The 21,628-nt window shown below is 37.5% G+C and overlaps 1 protein-coding gene across 1 annotated transcript in view; it reads right to left on the bottom strand.

The window, feature by feature from the left end:
• Positions 1-3,765: 3,765 nt before the first annotated feature.
• The window catches only part of YES1 (YES proto-oncogene 1, Src family tyrosine kinase), a 49,545-nt gene continuing 31,682 nt past the window's right edge, over positions 3,766-21,628 (bottom strand). Inside the window, exons 2-12 of the mRNA XM_027731238.2 lie at positions 19,985-20,257; positions 15,770-15,869; positions 14,601-14,699; positions 11,513-11,616; positions 11,168-11,317; positions 10,796-10,951; positions 10,360-10,539; positions 7,975-8,051; positions 7,498-7,651; positions 6,828-6,959; positions 3,766-6,063 (exon numbers count right to left, since the gene is read on the bottom strand). Of these exons, the coding sequence (XP_027587039.1) occupies positions 5,855-6,063; positions 6,828-6,959; positions 7,498-7,651; positions 7,975-8,051; positions 10,360-10,539; positions 10,796-10,951; positions 11,168-11,317; positions 11,513-11,616; positions 14,601-14,699; positions 15,770-15,869; positions 19,985-20,249 (1,626 nt within the window). The 5' untranslated portion in view covers positions 20,250-20,257 and the 3' untranslated portion in view covers positions 3,766-5,854. The remainder of the gene's footprint in view (positions 6,064-6,827; positions 6,960-7,497; positions 7,652-7,974; positions 8,052-10,359; positions 10,540-10,795; positions 10,952-11,167; positions 11,318-11,512; positions 11,617-14,600; positions 14,700-15,769; positions 15,870-19,984; positions 20,258-21,628) is intronic.

A 21,628-nucleotide genomic window follows, 5' to 3' on the forward strand; every position in this document is an offset into this window, starting at 1 on the left:
GCGAGTACCTAGGCTAGAACTGAGAGGAGATGAAGGTGGGTAGCAGGATGTAAGGAACATAAGTCATCTAGTTGCCAACTTCCACTCCTAGAAATGTGAGCCAACACTCTTGCCTTTTCTTGAGAACTTTCCAGAAGGACAGAATCACTGACTTGGCCTCCTTAGCAGACCTGAGCAGGGGCTGCAATCTAGCATGGTCATTCCCTGTTCCACAGCACACCTTGAGCATCTCCCTGAGTGGCACATTCTACACTTGTTGGAGAAGCAGGGAGCCATCCTAACTGTTTTCATGATGAAGCAGTCAAATGATTAGGTGTTCTCTTCGTGTGTGACACTTTCATCATAGGAGTCATGCTGAAATGAGATTTATCATATTTTGTTTTTGAAAGAGCAGAAGTGCTTTCTTACCCTTTGTTACTGTAGCAAATACAACCCTGGCGCTTCCAAACACTGAAGCTGAGAGAAGGATCAACAGCCATTTAGCCCCTGGAAGGCTGCCCCAAATGTGCATAAGTGTGTGGGGGGGTATTGAATGAATGGTGAATGCAGCAGCTGGCACCCGTGGAGATCCAGGAAAAAAAGTGAATTGTTTTAACACGATGGATTTTCAGGGCCAAAGGTAAGATGCACAGATCTATCCATTTCCCAGTACCTACTTATCAGTAGCCTCAGCTAGAGACTCAATAACCTAGCAGCAGGGCAAAGGAGAGGGTGAAGTGCTCCTGCTGGGAGTAGCTTTTTGATTAAAGAAAGGAATGCTTTCACAGCAGTCAGCTTTCCAGTTGGTACATCACTAATTCATCAAGACTGCTTGTATTCAGGTTTCTCTTTTAAATTTCCAGTCTGTTTCTCAGATCCTGCTGAGTTTAACTAGGTATCTGTCCTCTCTTCTTTAAGACCAAAACAAAAACTACAGGATGGCCAACACCTGCTTCTACTCACCTACAGTAAATTAAATGCTACAAGAAGATGGACCATGTTCTGCAAAAGTACACAGTGCTATAAACACTTTCATCTCCCAATAACAGTGGTTATTATAATTTGACAAAAACTATGCCTTTAAAGAGAATGTTAAAAAATTTAATCAATGTGCTACCTACAAAAAGCACGTTTGCATGCAGAATCAAGGAAAATAAGCTGAAAGAATAGGGCCAGTAAAGAACACGGGGCCCATGGGTAATGTCTGAACTTGTTAAGTTCCTAGGCACACCATACCCAGATGGAGAGGAGGGAAACCTAACACAAAATCCTACATCCACACACATTTACTAGGAAAGGAATGCTAAGCTACTTCCCAGTGTCCGAAATGCTGTCAATTTGGGATCCAGCAACCAGCATTTCTCAGGTCAGGCTCTCAGTACCCTTTTTTTTTTAAATTATTATTATTTCCTAAAAGCTGATCAAGATTCACTCTTAGAAATGAGAGCAAAACAATGCTTGGGACTCCTCAGTTAACATGAAGGGGCTGTTAGAAACCAGTCAGGGTGAGCTGCCCAGAACCACCAAAGAGTAGAAGCAGCACTTGGCATTAGCCTTGCTCCATTTCCACTGTGCACAAGGGAACAGATGCTCCTCAGTTCCGCTGCATTTCTACCTTCTTTTCAAAATATGACAGAGAGGAGAACATATGATATTGCTATGCCACACCCCTCAGCCTGCTTCCCTCTGCTCAGCGATGAAGCGCAGCACCTCAGCTGCTTGCCTCCATCCTTCTGTCTCACTCTCCCCCTTTTTCTCCCCTATGCTAAGGGAAAGGCAGGGAAGCTGTTGATGTTTCTCCAGCTAACACGTTCTCTTTGTCAGTAGGAAAAACTGCAGAGAGAAAATAATCTGGTCCTTGAGCAAATGCTAAAGCCTACAGCTGTGGGTGAAGTTCTGCAGCAGGTTCTGCTCCTAACTCTCAACAATCTCCTAACAGTCTCTCACAGCTGACAACTAGTTAGCCAGGATTCTTGATCAGAACCCAGGTTTTACACTCAAGGCTGTTATATCAAAAATAGATACAACCATCCTATTCCCATATACAGACTCTTCCCACCCTGTCTTGGAAGGGAGTCTGCCAGAGATGTGCATTGGGGTGGGGTGGGCTCTGAGCCCCACAATGACTGCCAGCCTCCTGCAGTGCCTGGAAGGCCAATGGCTGGTTTGTTTCTGCACTGTGATCAGACTGAAGTAGGAGCAAGATGTGGGGCTATGAAAGCACCTGCACTTCTTGGCATTTGAACACAGTCCACGTATCTACTGCTCAAGACAACAGCTACTGGATGTATCACAATTTGGACTTCAGCAGTTATCCACCCAGACCTGCTTATGGTGCCCAAATCCATTATTCAAATCTAGCCCTAAATTCCTTAGCCAGGTGTGAGAATTTGAGTCTCCTATTTGCAATGTACTGCTTAGTTTATGTGAGTGCTGATGTGGTTTCAACTGAATGTGACTGTGTAGCTCTAAGCGAAGTCTTGCATGTTGGGGGTAAGCTGGCACAAATACAAACATCCACGGCATCTTCAGGGAAAACTTAAAAACTGAGAAGTTCATTGGATTGAATAGATGAAAATAAATAACCAAAGTGGGGGCTCATTAAGTTCAGTTGTTTATATTCATTTATACTCATTCCAGCTGTGGATAAAGTGTTTTAGAATAAACAGTATTGTAGATGACTAAGCGGGTAAGATAGCATTCTGCCTTGTGTCTGCCCATCAGCAAACTCTAAGAGACTTTCTTTAAGCAAAAAAACCCAACCAACCAAAAAACCCAAAACAAACACCAGCCAAAAAAACCCCAAACAACAAAATCCCCACACCAACAAAAAACCCTCCAAACCTTTCCAAGGCTACTTTACCTTCCATAAGGTTCTTTTCATAATGCTTTATGCTCCAGTAGGAATGTACTTTATCTAAACAGTAGGATCGTACACGTGTTTATGTTTGGCAGCTTACTCAAAAATAGTATGAAAATATTCTTAAAATACTACAGCTTGAAACAACGCATGATAGAAACAGTCCGCGGGTCTAGCATGCAGAACGGGAATCACAAGGTTCTGAGGGACAACAGGGAAGACTACAGATTACCAGATACTACATGATTGTTCTCATTAAAAGTAGGAAAACATTAATTACATTACAGGAAATACTAAAAATACAGTAAGCTTTGCAGTTTGTAGGTTCTGTAAGAAGAATGATTTTAGTGCTGTATTAGTTATTATTGAAACTCACACAGTACCAGCTCCTTACACTACAGCGGCACTGTATGTACATGCCAGGATCTGCAGTTTGAATAGTACTGGTCATTGAGACAGGTAACATTCAATGAGGCTGAGATAAAGCGTGAGCTATTGCAAGAATAAATGTATAACATTCCCTGAAAAACTGCACAGAAGTGAACAGCGGCTGCTAATACCAGATAAAGCAAGAGAGAGGATATGTGCTCGCCTTACAGCATGGCAGTGACCACCAGCTGAGAGTCTACGATGAACTTGCTCTCACAAGAATCCCAAGTCTGTCTGTCTGTCCATCACAGGGGTTAGTTTTAAGCCCAGACAGAATTGTTCTACCCAATTCCTCCCAAGGACCTCTGAAACAGGCTAGAAAATGTCTCTGTTTTAACATCAAAAATGCACTATGAAATCAGAATCTTGTATGAAAGTACATTAAAACAATTTACAGAGGATAAAAGATTTACTCCCCTCCTTTTCCCCTCAATATGAAGGCTACTCTGCTTTTGTCCCCCTCCCACCTTCTCCCCTCCCCATCTTAAATAAGCAGATGCAATCAAGGAGAAGTTTATTTTGAACCAATTCTGCAAAACAGTTCAACAATGCCATACTTTATAAAAATACTTAGTTACATAATTAAACTTATTACTATTTATATAAAAAGTGTGAATGTGAATTTTAAACTCTGTTAGGGTAAGAACCACATCAAGGTCTTCAGGTGAAACAAATAAATTTTCATAAACATACAAACTCTTTTGGAGAAGTTTTATAATACACAACCATTTACAATGAACACGTTCATTAAGTTAGTGTTTTATTCCTTTACTATACAAGTGTTATTACAATGAACTGTTCCATTCAGTAATCAAAAATCCATACAATGCCAGTGTCATTTTTGGCATTTCTTGTTATGACTGTAGTAATACATAAACTCATATGATTGTGTTATTAATTTTAAAATATTTAGAAAAATTAAAATTCCATCATATTTTTGGGGTTTTCTGATTTTTTTGTGTGTGTGTGTTTTTTTTATTTTTGTTTTTCTTACATAAAGCCCTTTTAAAATTTGATAACCACAGATGTACAGTTGATGAGCGATGATGAGGGAAAATGAAAAATGATGGCACTGTTCTTACACAGATCTGTTTGGTAGTTGGATTCAATGTAGTGTAAACCCACGAAGAATGCTTAGTACCAGAACTGTATTACCAGCTTTTCTGAAATTCATTTGTTGGATAGCTTTACAATGATAATATGAATTCCAACCTGGTAGCTAAGTAAGAGTTTAGCGTTTCAAAATTAAGCATGATCAGAAATTCAAGAACCTCATGCAACTTGCTGAGTAAAAGACATGACGTTATTGCTTGATATGTCAGTAGCCAAGGAAAGTAAATCTAGATGTAGTGTCAGCTGGGCTGAATGCCAGCAAATTTCATCATTTGGACAGTATTAAATATATTTTATACCTTTAGTTTTTAAACTTTCACATTTTCTTTTGCTTATTTTTAGTTAAATAATTCTGTAGGAAGGGCAGAAGTAGGAAGAGCAACCGTGTGTGTGTCTTAATAGTCAAGAAAAGCAAAAGTGCAATCAAATCCCTGAACTAGTGACAGATAACATTTGTGGCACCCACCCTTGTTAACACAAAAAAGCCACATACAACAGTACCAAACCTGTCTCTCAAAAAGGACTAAAGAGTGGTCATTTACCAGCTTCAGTCTTGCTTTCCTGGTGAGCTTTGTTCAGGTAGTCTTCTCATACAAAAGCTTGCTGTTGGATTGGAGCTTAGAAGATTAAAGGCTTTCCCCCCCTGATTGTATTACATAGCTTCAAGTTCAAATATCATCATACTTTATCAACACAATTTTATAAAATATTACCTCATTTTCTAGTTACCTTCAATTATTCTTAATTAGTTATGCAGAAAGAAAAAAGAAAAACCTCTCATGCTACTTTCCAGTTATATTAATACAGGTATTAACACAGTGCATTATGCTCTCTAATTTCACTATTGAGGCCTACCATTTAGATCACATTTCTCATTCACTGTTCCAATTTCTCTTTTAACCTGACTACCCTAATTAAGTCCATGCAAGAGGAAGCTTAAATATCAAGACTATATATCAAATAGAGTTGTACCATCTCTTTTTTGAGGTGGGGGTGGGGGGCACACACATGTATTTTTAAACACAGGGAGTTTTACAGAACTGGAATAGAATTGCTTGGTCCCACAAAGTTCTTCTGCTTTAAAAATGCCTTACCCCAAGGTCACTAATTCCAGACAATTCCCTCTTTAGTAGAATGATTAGCAAATGTTGGGAAAATAAAGGATTTGAAACATTGGTTTTTCTGCTATTGTTCACACCAACACTCATTTTTCTGCCCCTTATTTTCATTAAGCTTCCTTTGGACCCTGAAAATAAGTTGGGAAAGAGGAAAAAATAAAAACATGTCATTGGTAAATTAGAGTATAACACTTCAAAAGTGGTTTTGTGCAACTGCATTATGAAATTCCAGTTTGCCATTAAGAGCATGCAAAGTAGCGAAGATTTTCTTTCCTGTGATTCCTTAGAGACTTCAGGAATCCTTTGCAAGTCTTTTACATTTGGCAGATTTGTGCATGTTATATAGACTGTTGGCTTATAAATTGTCTCCAGGCTGGTACTGTGGTTCTGTAGCAGTAAAATAGTCCTCCAAGAAAGACTGTATATATTCAAATGTTGGTCTCTCATCAGGGTCTTTCTTCCAACACAGTTTCATTAACTCATGGAGAGACTCTGGGCAGCCTTGTGGACAAGGCATCCTATATCCACGTTCCACTTGTTCCAGAACTTCTCGATTCACCATCCCTAAAAGGAAAGCATTTTAACTCTGAATGACACTATGCAAAGAACAGTTGCCCAAAGTTTTAAGTGTCTCTCCAGCTGCCATACATGTGGATCTACCAGAACAGAACTTTTAATGAACACACTTTATAATGAGTGAATTTTTTACATTGTGCATTAAATACATTTTCTGAAAATTATTTCAGTACACTGTTAATTCCTCAACACCTGGTCCTTTTTCCATATGTATGCTTTCTCACTTTCCTACTGCCTTGAACCTGTCCTTTCAAAAAGGAGACTCAAGCACAAATACCTTCTGTCTGTCTTAGGTTCCATTCAAAGACCACTTAATTTGAAATCAGGCCATATACCTAACAGAAATGCCTTACAAACTGCAGTCACAGCAAAATATCTATTGAAATATGTTTAGTTTCAAAAACTGGTTTAGTGGGTTCAGTCTACTGATGCTCACTGTAGCCTGGGAAAATGTCAAAAGTAGAAATATCATGAACACACAGATAGGAAAACATAAGGATATACCCACTAATTTGAAACAATCAGTCACATATACAAATGCTATTATCTTAAAGCACTTTAAAAGATGTGATAGTTAATCTGCATATAAAACAAAGTAGCTCTGTGAACAAAGGAACCAGTGAGGTGTGACTAAGTTTTTGTGTCTGCTTCTGAAATGTGGACTCTGAATGAAGGCAAAAAGTACAAAAGGTAACTTCAGAAGCATACAATACAACAAAGGAAGGAAAAATCTATTAAACTTTTCCTTTTACCTGGATATGGCACTCTCCCCTTTGTTACCAGCTCTGTCAGTAAAATTCCAAATGACCACACATCCGACTTGATTGTAAACCGACCATACAATGCTGCTTCTGGAGCAGTCCATTTAATTGGAAATTTAGCTCCTACAAACATTGGAAAGACAGATACTCAATTTTTCCCTTGCTAATGGGTAATTTGCTTACACTGCAAAATATTTAAAAAAGAACACTGAACTCAAAACATTTTTACATTTGCTTTATTGAGAAAAACTGAGGTGGTTTAGTATTTTAGTATTTCTCAAACTAGGGCAGCAACTACTGGCTACAATTTCTGGAAACACTGAAGACATCTGAGATTCTTAATTAAATAGGTTTCAAAAAGTGAACCTGATGAGCAATCTCTCTGGAATCTCATCTCTCTTCTGTAGCATGTTTTATCCCCCCAAAATAATTAAAAACACTTTTTGAGAACATAAACAAATTGCCAAATAATTTTGAATAATAAAAAGTTTACTAGGATTGTACTTAGGTGAGGGGGTCACCTAAACATAACTGTGAAAATCCACTTAAATGCAGAATCTATATTCATGCAGAATATACAGACATGTTCTGCTAAATGTAATAGTTCTCTGCCATTTGAAGGTAACAGGTCTTATTTATTCAGTAAATAAATCGGCCTTACCTTGTCTTGCAGTGTACTCATTGTCCTCTATTAACCTTGCTAAACCAAAGTCTGCTATTTTACACACAAGATTGTCTCCTACAAGAATGTTAGCTGCCCGGAGATCCCTGTGGATGTAGTTCATCCTTTCAATGTAAGCCATGCCATCAGCAATCTTAAAAGGAAAGTGTTATTAAAGGTTATTTTTCATGATGTTATGCATTTCTCCCAAGCATTAAGCTGTACCCCCTTATTTAGCTTTATTATCACTGTATAAGCATAGGAAATATAGCTTAGCAAGAGCTTGTGCCAGCACTGATTAGAGTGTGTCCAGCTATACAGTATCTGCTAATTGTGAACCAGACTGTTTCTTTTTTGACACATTACAAACCTACAACAGAAGGTGTAAGACAGAGCAGCATAAAATAGCCAGAGCATTCAATATTTATGTTTAGTTGATATCTCTTCTCTAAGCACAACATAGAGTTTTCTTAGTACCTGAGCAGCCATGTCGACCAGCTGTGGGAGTTTTAAGTATTTCCCTTCCCCTTCTTTAAGGAAGTCTAGCAAGCTGCCTGTAACAGATGACACATTGGGGGAGGGGGGGGAGGAAAAAAACAAAAAATTAACTTGACCTGAAAACACGAATGAGATTTATTTCCTAGACATTATGATTGACACATTCATCTCATGACATCTGTATTTGAAAATCCATCATTTACCAGAATACATAACTCAATGACCGTGCCTGAAGTTACCTCTGTGCTGATAACTAGTTAGAGCAGTTTTATCCAAGTATTTTGGAATCCACTTCAATAATTCAGCTAATTAATAAAACAGGCTGCTGCTTGATGATTATACAGAAATACATTAGAATTTTTCCAGTGTTGCTGGTATCAATGCTCTTCCTAGCTGGACTGCCTTCCACAGTGAGATTTATAATCACAGAACAAAAAACCTCTGTCCCTTAAATTTTTCTGTCAGTCCCAACTATACATTAGAGAAATTATCCTGAAATTGTTGCTTTTATTCTGTTGCTTTTTCTTCCTTACAGAGGAAAACAAAACTATCTTTAATTCTTTACAGTATATTATTTTCTCCCATTTATATAATGCAATTGTACCCAGAACATTACAACATAAGCAGTATCTGAAATCAGTTCCAAGGAGCTGTGCTTCTTTGTAGACAGCAATCTTTACATATGCAGTATAGCTCTGTCTTTGGAACAACAGCTTTCTCTACAGGTGGTATTGTGCCATAAGAAATAGGAACATGACCTTTTTCTAAGAAACTGGTGAAGACTGATAACCAATCAGTCTTGTCACAGTCAAAATTACAACAACAAAATTACAAGTGTGGTGATGGTGGGGAAAGAAACCACTCAATTGTGTATCCTGCAGTGGATTCATAGCAGTAACCATGAATTAGATTCCTCCAACATGACTTTAGTGATTTGCTGTATTTTTGTATTGAAAGCAAAAATGTGGCAGGCCAGACCCACAGTGCTGCTGCTGTTTGCTGTGTGTGTTTTTACAGACTTTTTCCGATCTTGGTTAATGAGCTCAAAGGACCAAAGAGGGGCAAAGATTTCACACTGATCTCCAGTAACCTGTCCACACTGAAAAAAAAAATAGGGTACTATGCAGTTCTTATCCACCTCTTTTCCTTGTAAAAGGATAAATATAAATATAAAAAAATTGTTCTACTAGCTTTTAAGTATGAACCACCAAAGAAGCTTTATGGGCTTTTTGTAAAATGTGAGAAGTTTGTCAAATGAAAACAGTGAACAGAAACTTCCAATGGCATTTTGAATCCATAATTTAGACAAATGTACAACTATTTTTCCAATTCATTAATACTGCTTTTGCAAGGTAACCAGTCTAGTATTAAACCTTGCTTTTCCTTAGACAGACAGTTATAAATATTTGTTTTCCTGATTGCCTTTTTAAAACCTGATTTTTGAACAATGAAAGCAGATTTTGCATGGCAGTTTTAGATCTGACAGAGATACTGTCCAGTGTTATTTGGAAATAACAACAATGCAGAAGGAACTTTTTAGATTTTCTATTCCCATCTACCTTTTCAAACGTACAGCCCTTTAAAAACCCCATCAAAACAGGAAAAAACCAAAAACACATAAGTATGGCACAGTACTGAACACAACTAGCCACTCTCTTGGACTTAAACATTGCTTCTGTATCTTACGAGGATAGCAAAATTTCTCTGTGAGTTGAACAGAAGTCTGTATTTTATAGAAAATGGAAACATTGACTTGAAAATCTGCTGCTTCTTAACACTAATATCCTTATGATGTTTATTTCTACATTCAGCCTAAATCTCTAAATCTGTGTTTCAGCTGCAGGGGGAGGGGGAAATGATATAGAGCAAGGGAAGAAGGATGAAAGACTGAACACAAGGAGATAAAGGAGGGAGTCTGGAAAAAAACCCCTCAACCTTTTTAAAATTTACTATTACACTGCTGGAAAAGAAACACTAGAAAAACCCGAAAGCCCAGTGTACTCTGTTGTGAGCATAACTTGTCTACAGGCATAATGATACGATGATATAATGACATTCCCAGCTATACTATCCAATTTAAATGTGACAGGCAGTACACACTAAAAATGAGGAGAAAAAAACCCCCAATCTTGTGTTTGGAAGATTACCAAGGGTGACACAGATGTGCAGAAAAAAATCATGCATCCACCCACGATCTAAATCAGAACTGCGTCAAGTAGGTCAAGCGTTACTCATTTTAATTTAATCAAAATTAACACTTATACTCCAGTCAGCTTAAACCTAACATTAATTAAACATTTAATTTACTGCTGAGGTCTTAAATAATCTTTTAAACATGGTACCTCTAACTATTCTGTCACACACCTTTTGTCATGAATTCAGTGACGATGTAGATTGGTTCCTCAGAAACAACTGCATACAGTGGAACAAGTTTGTCGTGTCGTAATTTCTTCATGATCTGAGCCTCCTGCAGGAAAGCTTCTGGCATCATTGTACCAGGTTTTAGTGTCTTGATTGCTACTTTTGTGGTTCCATTCCATGTTCCTAAAGTAACAAATCAGGTTTTATTCTCCACTATAATACTGAACAGATTTTCTGCTTCTGTTTTCTTAGCTAACAGAATAATTATAAACGAAACTATACTGAATATTAATTTTAGTGTTACATGCCTGATCATAACTGCTATTTTTTCCCTTCATTTCATTATGATATTACCTTTTCAGATCCCAATAATGATTTACCTAAAATACTATTAAAACATTCACAGGAAAAACTGAAAGGTGTCACATTAAGCTCTTACCCATCCATACTTCACCAAAACATCCTTGGCCCAACTTAACTTCCAGCCTCAAGGATTCTCTAGGAATCTCCCAGGCATCTTTTGCTAGTCCCTGTGTTTGTGGTTTCACAGTGGGACACACAGTCGTTAGCTTATGACACAGCCCATCGGCATGTTCTGGAAAACAGAAAAGATAACCTTCATAGTTAAGCAGGGGTAAGACTGTAACGGAAGAAACATCTTAATGTTGATAAAAAGAACTAGTCCATTTACTGTTTGTTGAAATCAAAAAGAAAATTTTATAGTTTTGGTTTTAAATATAAGCTACATATGCAGTCCTTCTTCCTCAGAACAGGCACAAGGCAGCATTGGAACACTGTAACTTGGGCTTACCTCTGTAGTGTTTCACCAACTTCTGTAGAGATTCAAATTGTGCTCTGGTTGTGATATAGTATCCACCATTGTCAAGTTTTCTGATTTTGTAGTGTTTCACATTATCACCTCTGACCTCATCCCAGTCACGTATGGAAAGGGAATAAGCACCTAGGAAACAAGTTACACCTGGTTCTTCACTAAAATTTAAAAACATATTTAACTTATCCACACAACTGTCATTATACACACACATGTCCACATACATACATGACATGTGATAGGCATACAAATGTTCATTATGCCCACCTTGGTGGGGGGGAGGAGGGAATGGGAGAGAGAAATGATACACAGACATATACATACCTTTAGTGGTTTCACTCTCTCTTACTAAGAAAATACCACGCTGGTTCCCAGGATTTAAAAGTAGCCTTTCTGCATCCTTCCTGCCCATCTTACCAAAATACCACCTAGAAAATTTTAAAGGAAACTTGTAAGTAAAAGCTTCCTATTCTTCGGTACTCATATAACAAAAGGTTTGGAAATCTCAAGCATTGACTGGACCACTAATACCCCAAAGCAGATACAGATCAACAGAAGTAATGACATCCATATAATCACAAGATTAAGATGACCTATTTCTATTCGACTCTCATTTCTGTTGTTTGCAAAATACATGTAAAGAGGACTGTATCTGCAAATATTATGGTTTTCTGGTGGTTTGACAATGGACATCAACTGTGCTTAACACTGAAAGTAACACCCTCTTCTGGCTAAGTTTATAGGTCAGGCTGAATCAGATGACCCTCTTTGGTAGAACTCTCAAAACACTGCAACAGCTGAAACCACCTTCTCTAAGAACATAAAGCCTCTTCTCTCTAAGAGGCTTAATGTTAGAAAACAGTATTTAATGCAAAGTGGGTGTGCATAAATATCACTGGATCGCAGGTTCATTCTGGTTGGAAGGGGTTCTTGGGAGGTCTCCGGTCCAGCCTCCTGCTGCAAGCAGGGTCAGCAGTGAAATCAGACCTGGTTGCTCAGGATGTTGTCCACTTCAGGCTTGAAAACCTCGAAGGATGAACTGCCAACCTGGGCAACCTGTACCCCCTTCCTGGCTGTTCTCAGGATTAAAAGGTTTCCTATATCCAATTGGAAACCCTTCTGTTTCAATTTCTGTTGCCTCCTGTCCTTCATTACCTCAGTATATGATTCTACTGATCATTTAGAAACACACCTATTATAGGTATCATTTACTTCTCTGTGAGTAACACTCCATTTTGCTGAATCATCCTGATACCAAAAAGTATGCCGATATCTTAAAAGACCTGCATTTTTTCTTGCTTTAAGTTCTTTCACAAAAGGAATTTCTTATATGCTCCCACAGTGTGCTCATCATGATGAATACATCGTGAGGCACTGTCCTCAGCCAGTGATAATTTTAAGGTCCATCTTCATATGAACACCTAGACTTTGAAAAAACATTTATTTCTAACTACATTTTATTTTGATTATGTGCCTCAGAAATCATAAAGTGATGCACAGTGTAAATTTCAAACATTTCTATTTGTCACCATCTTAGCATCAAGCAAATCTGGCTTCATGAGTGATGGGAAATAGTATTGCAGACTGCTGAAAAACAATGGTTTTGTGGGTGAAATATCAGTTTGCTGGCCTGTGAACAGAATGGCCTGTGCAATATCTGGGGAATTTGAAACATATTCTTACATTTTGTTGTATTTGCAGTTTGACTGTTTAGGCAGAAGTGCAAAGCTAGAAATGGACATGAGGGTGTGCATGCTTGAGACAATTTGGATGTAACCTATAATCTTACTGAGCCCTAGTTAATGACTTCACATGAAAATGCCTCTTCCCCAGGGTACTACAACAATTTATAAACTATATTGTAAAGTGCTTTTTATTTTTAATTACCTATGAAATAATGGCAGGGTTTACTTGTTGTTTTTATTGCCATTAAGCATTTCTATTACGGTGTAATTCAAAAGACACAATGAATAAGATGGATCCTGTCACAAGCAGTTTCAGATATAAATGGAACATATATCCTTCAGGCTTAGAAAAGGCTGCTTAAAGAAAATCCTAGCATCTTGGGGCTCTATATTACTTTTGCACTTGTAACTCCAATTGCAGTCACAACATAAAACCTGTAAACACAATCAAAGCACAGGGCTAACCAACTCTAAGGCAAATGAACAGTATTCCAAATGCTGTGGTGATCTTTATTAAAATTAGCACTGGTTCTTTAAAACAGTCAGTTTTAAAAAGCTTCCTTCCTTATTAATCACCCTTCACTCTCACCTCTAGTCATCACAAACCTATGACAAATCTCATCACTCTGTTCTGCCAATCTTTAGGAGACATGGTTTCTTCAAAAGGCTATAATTTCCATTTTACCACCACCACAGTTGTGATGACAGTATGCTTTTATTGCATAATTAAAAAAAAAACCCTCAACATCTAAAAAAAAAAATTAAGAAAAAGATAGTAATTTTAAAACCAGATGAAACTCAAGGGTGTAGAATAACACTGCAGCTTTGATGCAATCACTTTTTAATAGCAAAGAGCCAAGTGACAGCAGCAGCAACATGCTAAAATCTCAGCTTGAGATTCAGGAAACATCTTGAAAATCAGGCACTTTTCCCAGAAGTGCAGTAGCAAGCAGAGAAGTGCACAGATCATGTATCAGGGAACTGCTTATTGGCAGTACCATGCCTGTATATTGAAGCAAGAGCTGCAGAACTTTATATTTCTAGTACAACAAATACAATCCCTTGGAACAAGCATAACCTGAAACAGTACTCCAACTCACAGTTCCCACAGCCACTTTATGTGATTCTATAAGCTCTCTGGGATCTTTGTTTGCAAATAAATCTAGAAAGTACTGGCACACAAAGCAATATAATCTTCCAAATTCATCTTAGGGTACCAAACGATTTTGTCACCAAAAAGTTATTATAGATTAATAGATTAGCAATAACTGTGAAACAAATGTTATTTTAGAATGCAAGATTAGGTGATACCAAGGATATAGGTGATGTTGAATCAGGGTTTGGCAAGCAAAAATAAGGATAAAAACGTAGAGTTGATGGTGTGTGAACTGTTCAACTAAGTCCCATTCATTTTTGCTTTATGTGGTATGCAATGTATGTACTCCAATTCTTACCTCTGCTGCATTCTCCTATCATTTTTCCTTTAGCCCCAAGTATAGCAAACAGGCATAAAACATCTGCATGAGTGTCCACCTCACACTTACTAATAATTATACCTTTGACACAATCCAAGTAGCATTGCTATTCTTTAATTAGTAGTATTCTCCTACTTTATCCTAAAATGTTACATATACTGAATTAAAGGATTCACATCCCTGTACCCTGTATCACAGGGTACAAAGTGCAGAATGAATAATAAGAATGGATTGACAGGATACAAGTCTTACTCTTCTGCTTGAATGGAGTCTGCAGGAGCTACATAATTGCTTGGGATGTAGCCTGTTTTTCCTGTAGCAATGGATCTTGCTTCCCACCAGTCTCCTTCCCTGCAATAAAACATCAGTTACCTCTTCCACATATAAACAATGTATAATTCCCTGGCACCTGTAGTCACATACGAAAAGCAGGCAAATTTAGGTAACATGTTATTTTAATTATGAAGGCATCTAAACCATTTTGAACTGCACTTACGTGCATCTTCTTATGTTCTAAGCAACATTAGTGCCTCTTAGTAGAATTTCATATTTTCAAGATTTTCGGCTTTTTTTTGGTTAGGTTGTTTGGGTTTTTTTTAAATGTAAAACCAAAATGTTTTATGGCAGAGATGTGCAAATGAACTTCCCAGTTCTCTAGTCTTCATCTGCCTCTCCAGCTCATTCTGCCTGTATGCTGACAGCAGTAAAGGACAGGAAGCCAGCTAATAAAACTAAGAGAACTGAACAAATGAAAACTGCTACATGTATGAATTAGAATTATTACCGCACCAAAAAGTTGTGTGTAAGGAAACCTCCAAAGCAGACAAATTACTTTCTTTTCACTAGACTTCTACAAATCAGACTGTAATGCAGTAATCCTGTTGCAACTGAACATCAAACTACCCATAAACTATCTGTACATGAGTTTACTGTGGAGGCCAGCTAGATGCAATTCCATGTTGAGATGTCCCCTGGTACAGGACACTCGTCTCTGGAATTTGCAGTGTGGTGGTGCCAACTGTGCCCACCTCCCATGAAATCTGGAATCCTGTCAGAGGGTATCTGCACAGTGCAGAGTCTGGGATGGAACAGTGCACATCTCCACCTTTTCTGCCCTGAAGGGGGTGGCTGTGCCTTCCTGGGGCAGGGAGTGGGAGGGAGTCACCCAATCACCCGAGGACAGGCTTGGGGCTGTGTCAGTCGCTACAGTTCTACATCTGCACCCAAATCTTGATCTCAGCGCAATTATTGTCTTAGCTGTATAAATATTTTAACCCCATACATGTTGAATATTGCATGAATTCAAGAAAAGAACAAAATCGATCTACTCTTCACTGAAATAGGATACATAGATTTCAAGAAGGGTTGAGGATCTAATTATTCCCAACAACCATGTGAAGTCTGTGAATGAGAACACTTACGTGTTATTTATTATTTGGAACCGTTCACCTTTCTTAAATGAAAGGTCATCTGTAGTTCTAGCTTCATAATCATATAAGGCCACAAATACAGTAACACCACCTTAGGAAAAATAAAAAAAATACCATATGATATAGCAGTAATGTTGCAACACTTGATTTAAGGACTTAAGAACAACTCATCAATTTAGATTTGAAAGCAACTAAACACTCTGGGTTGTACCTCATTTTGGAAGATGGATTAATAATCTGCTGATTTTTTTAAATGGAGCAATGCCTATAAACAGACATCCTAAAAATATGCTTCCACACCAAAAAAGGCCACTAGATACATTGCTGGAACTACACTAATAATTACAGCACTTATATACAGAAACCTGCATGACATATCAGCAGTAAAAAAATCCCCTAGTTTCTTTATTAGGCTTGTTTCTTGTTAAGAAATGCAATTTCCACAACACCACAATGGTGAACCATCAGCCAATAATTTTTACAGAAGTAGTTTCCTGATGAACTTAGCTATAAATAACTGATGTGTTCCCAACTTTCTGAGGTTACACATTAAAATCTACTCAAGGAACTGAACGAGAAAAAAAATTATTCTTGTAGGGTACAAAGACATTTCTCTGCTTTAGGACTAACGATTTTTTTAATTCCCCAGCCGTGAAACAGACTCTTGCTGAGGATGATACATCAGTGCATTACTCTAGAGAACAAGGACCAAGACAGGTCACAGGAGGAACAGCTGCACTCTACCAACCCTATGGGATTTGCTTCCCCATCCCACTTCTGGTATAGGGCACGTTGTTGAACGTGTCCCACAAACCGGACAGATGTGAGAGAGATGGATAGTAGGAAGAATCCTACATTTACTGGTAGGAAACTTTTTTCTACACTTCAAAGAACTAATCTGCAAAACTGGGCTAAAAGAAGAAGAGGGAAAGGAGAACAGGCTATTTGAGATGTACAAGCTACTGTAACTAGGAGAAAGTTAAAATAGAAAACTGCAAATGGATAATTCAAAAAGACTTTTTAAGCTCCTGAAATGCTATTTAACAGTATAATGGACATTTAAGAAGCCTGATGATAGTCCAAGCAATAACTTATTTTTAAATGTATAATACTATATCTCTAATACGCACCAGGACATATACGGAAGTCCACCAACAGAAACATGTTGCACCTAATTTTAGATCTTACAATTAACATGATCTGAAAGGAAGAATATGTAATGCAACAGGGATAGTCTATATCAAATATTCTTTTGCAATGTAGACTTTCTGACGCAAGAGCTCCTAATCACTTAAATATTTTCATTTGATTTGGAGTCTTCCTGTGATTACAGTCTCTCAGCAGGCCTCAGCTGGAAATGAATTTACAGTTCCTCTAGGAGAAACAGAACAAAATCCCCACAGGAGGTTAGAGTAATTGAGGGGTTTTTTTTAAAGAGTGATTTATGAACTGAGAATGAATGAAAATACTCCCTAGAAGTTAACAGCTCCTAACTTAGGTTAAAAATCAACACAGCTCTACCAATTTTTGCCTGTATTACTACATTATTACATTATTTTGATGACACAAACTTCTACCTGGAGCAAGAAAATTGTGGGGACACATACCACATTCAAACAAACAGAAAGTAAACGTTATGGAAATAAACCATCCCCAGGGACATCTTCAGCAGATGAAAAAAAAATCAATACCCTCAAGCCACAATATCACAAAAGTTTTTAACTGCATATAAAGAAATTGGGAGACTCCATGAACCTCAAAACACTTCAGCTACCTTAAAACCTCTTTTTGTTCTTACTCGCAAGTGTTATTTATTTCATAATAAAGAATAATAAATACTTAAGGAGAACAGCATCAGCACAGAATGTTTTAAACAAAGATACTGTCAAATGATTTTAAGTCTCTTGCAGCTGTTTTCTTTGTGAATCACTGCGAGGCGATCTAGTTTAGCTGTTTAAGTTACCTGTGACCACAAGACTTCCCTTAAAGGTTTTCCTTTCTTTAGGTCAGTATTCCCATCCTCTAATCTATGACTGGTTTTGGAGAGAAGACTTTACCTTCTTGTTTAGCATGGGGATTACAGAGCACTAGTACTCACATAGCTTCATGGAAGGCAAGAACAGCAGTCCATTTTTCTGTTTTGATTTTCAGTAATATTGTATAAATTCAAAGTATCTGATGACTGAGAATGTGTAATACAGAAGCAGTGTGACTAACTCAGATTTCTTCTCCTTTTCTGCTCTAGAGGAATAAAAGATGGCTCAACTCTTTTCAGCCTCACTACAGTCCACGATGACAACCATATCATCCTATTGTCACACATCACTGATCAGCTGGATAAGTACTACTGACACTTACATCCTGTTTGACAAGCCCATCTATTCTCCTCTCTTGCGAAGCGAAGGGCAACAGAACGTTGCCAGTGTTTTATTCGCCGCCAATACAAAAAGCTTACAGCCAGATGAAGGTTGTCATCTCATTCAACTCACAAAAACACCCAATTCTGGTGTTTGGTACATTCAGTATTGAAAATCAGTACTGAATGTACCAAATAATTGTTACTACAATTTTATTTATTTAAAAAGTGTGTTTGTTTGTGGATAGGCTGGTTTTACAGAACAAGGAGGAATAATTTCATATGCAGTATCATTTTACCTAATTGAAAAACAATGGGAGTGTTCACACAAATCAGCCTGCCTGCTGATAATCAATTTCACACTGATGAGATGTTAGACTCTCTTTTCATGAGAAATTTCTTTTGTTGAGTCTGCTTAAAGATATAACATGCTTAACTACCAGCAGGAACAGGAACAGGCAAGGGAACACCCCTTCTGGTCTGTGCAGCAAAGGCTTTGTGGTACCTGGGGGGGCTTATATACCTGATGGCTGGTAAAGCCCAAAAGTGCCTACACACACTGCTGGAGATTCCCACATGAATTAAGAAGCAGATCTAGTAAAAAAGAATACACTTAGGTTCTTGGAGGAGATGAGTACAATAAACTTCCCTCAGTAGAGCTAATAAATATAAAGAAATGCTGCCCTTATTTAATTTCTTTATATGTTCATCCAAAATGGAGATTCAGAGCTGACTCATAAATTTTGAGACAGGCTAGATGCTCATTTTAATTATTTGGTTTTTAATGAATTCCGAAGAAAAGGAGTATGAGGTCAGACCTGGCAATTCATATTTGGTTTCTGAATTGCTTAATGTCAAGGTCAGAGTGGGTTTTCATGGATCTCAAATTTCTTGTGTTTAAAAGAATTTAAATGCCACTATAACAAAGGAAACATTTAAGCACTGTAATTGTACCAACATTATAGGTTTGTGGGAAAACTAGAAATAGTCTAATAACAAATTATTTACTCTGTTTTGTGAAGTCCGTTCAAAGCTTCTAGAATAAATTAGTGTTTCTTTCTTTCTTGTCTCTCTCTCAAAAAAAGAATAAATTACAGCTTCTTCTCAAAAATATCCATCAAAACTATGAAATTAGCCATGTGCACAAAATCAATATTTTTTGGAATAAAGTTTTAAGATTTTGATGTAAAGGTGGGTTTATAACATCAAGATGTGCATGCTGCTTTAAAATGCTGTATCTTCTGTATCTCAGTCAAGAAGGTCTCTGTGCCTTGCAAATTCTATTTTTACGTTTTCAATTTTGGTTTTCATATGACCACCAACAATGAGATTTCTGCTCTTTTGTTTCACACATGTTGTTTATATAGTAGAATATACTGCATATCCTGCTTAGCTTTATAAATAAACATATTCAATGTTGTATTAATATAACTCACAGCTAATCAAGCCTGAAACCCAGTTTAAAATATCAATTTCCTGAATCTGAAGTGGTTTTCATTTTGTACCTCTCTCCAAGTTTAAAGCCATTATCCCATATGTATCCCTTCAACAGCTTAGAACTTCTAACACAATTTCATCAATTCTCATTATTGTCTTTAATAAGTCTCAAATTTCTCTGTGCTGCCATCCTAATTACCCCCACAAAAAATAAAAAGCCTAAATACCAAACTCTCAAGCCCCAGGCACCCAGACTGAATTATTATCTAGCAGTAAAGATATTGAAAATCAGAAATCTGTAAAAGGCAGTTTATTGCAATTTATCTCCATGTGTCATAGTATTTTTTGACTATGACTGTCAAGCTGCTATAATAACAAATAGTAATGATAGCATTATTTTATGTAACACTCACCTGTTAAAGTACTAGGATATGGACTTGGCACAGCTGAAAATGAAGATGATGCTCCTCCAAAGGGTGTCATTCCTGAAGGTCCTCCAAAAGGAGTCATGGAATGACTATTAAAATTAACTGCTGATCCCTTTATTGACGGTGACTGTGTTGCTTGGCTGGAGTCTGATCCATAATGACTGACATGGGAAATGACAGGTTCTGGAGCATTTTCAGTTCTGTATTTCATGGCTGGACCTTTACCTTCTTTGCTTTTAATGCACCCCATGGTTGCTTCTGTGAGAAGAAGATGAAAAAAAAAAAAGAGTTCATCTTCATGTTGTGTCTTTTGATAGCTAACACAGGAGATTCCCAAAAAGTTACCCTGAATGCTAATTTATTCCTGTTAAACTACATGCAGAGTGTAAACTCTGATGAAAAGTGTTCTGGAATAAAATCTAAGCCATTACCAGACTAGAGAAGTCCTAATTATTTTCCCTTACAACATCACATATTAACAGCACATTTGAATCATTCTTCATTCCAGTTTCTTGGTGGACTGTAAATGGTAACAAATTAAAAAAAAGGGGGAAAAACAAAAATGAGCGAATCAGGCAACAGATGAGGAAAAGACACTGAAGGCTTCTCTAGCACGGTGGAGGGTGAAACAGATACGGCAAATCCAGTGTCAGTTATACAAAGCAAATCCAAAGCAATTATACAAAGAAAACAAGTGAGGCATTCCTGCTTTCTTTTTTAAGTACCTGTGCAGTGAAGTCCTGACTGACTGGTGGCATTACAAATAACATCTTTAAAGATAGAGAGAACCTTTCATCCATTGCCAGCCCCCCAAATACAGTTCACAAACAAATCTGGAATATCCACTGCCAAAGGACAGGGTTAAGCTTTAGAGTGTAACTAGAAGCATAAAACAAATTAGAAGATTAATTACAACATCCACAAGGGTTTAGAAATAGAACTGTGCCCAGACAGGTGACAATTTATCACCCCGTTTGCCCAGGATTGCCACCAGCTCCCACTACAGGCAGACTGTGCCAGAGCTGTTTACTGTGGGGACACCTATAACCTGCTGATGGAGAGAATCAGAGAGGAGACCTGTCGCCAGCAATTAACATGACTCAGTCTTAAGAAGTCACCACCTGCCATTTATCAGGTGGTGAAAACTGGTAGCAGGCATTTTCTGGCTTACCCCAGCTGGGAAACAAATCAGCAAGAAAACAGGAGTGTCTATTAGATGCAGCACTAGTGTGGCATTAAAATTCCTGTATTGTTCACGGGGGGGAGTTAAAAATCTCCTTTAACTTCAAAAGTAGAAACCTCCACAAAGAGGAAATCAACTGCTCCACATTCTCTAATGAATCAATTAAAAAAAATAAACAGTAGGAGTTCAAAAACATGAAAACCACATCTTTTGATAACTACAATCACAATTTCACAGGCTCTAACTAACAATTAAGGAAACACAATGTTTCTCGTTGTGTGTCTAATTATTCCTTTCCTTTTCAATTTCTCTTACTTTGTTAACTATTAGACACAGAAATACGGAACAAAGTAAATCTTACTTAAACAAATACTGCCTTAATATAGTCACACTGAGAGAAACCAATACCCTCTGTATAACTAACCATTACAATATTAAAGATACTG

Source organism: Pipra filicauda, unplaced genomic scaffold, assembly GCF_003945595.2.
Source record: "Pipra filicauda isolate LSUMZ 115617 unplaced genomic scaffold, ASM394559v2 scaffold154_size2910363_pilon, whole genome shotgun sequence".
Taxonomy (NCBI): Eukaryota; Metazoa; Chordata; class Aves; order Passeriformes; family Pipridae; genus Pipra; species Pipra filicauda.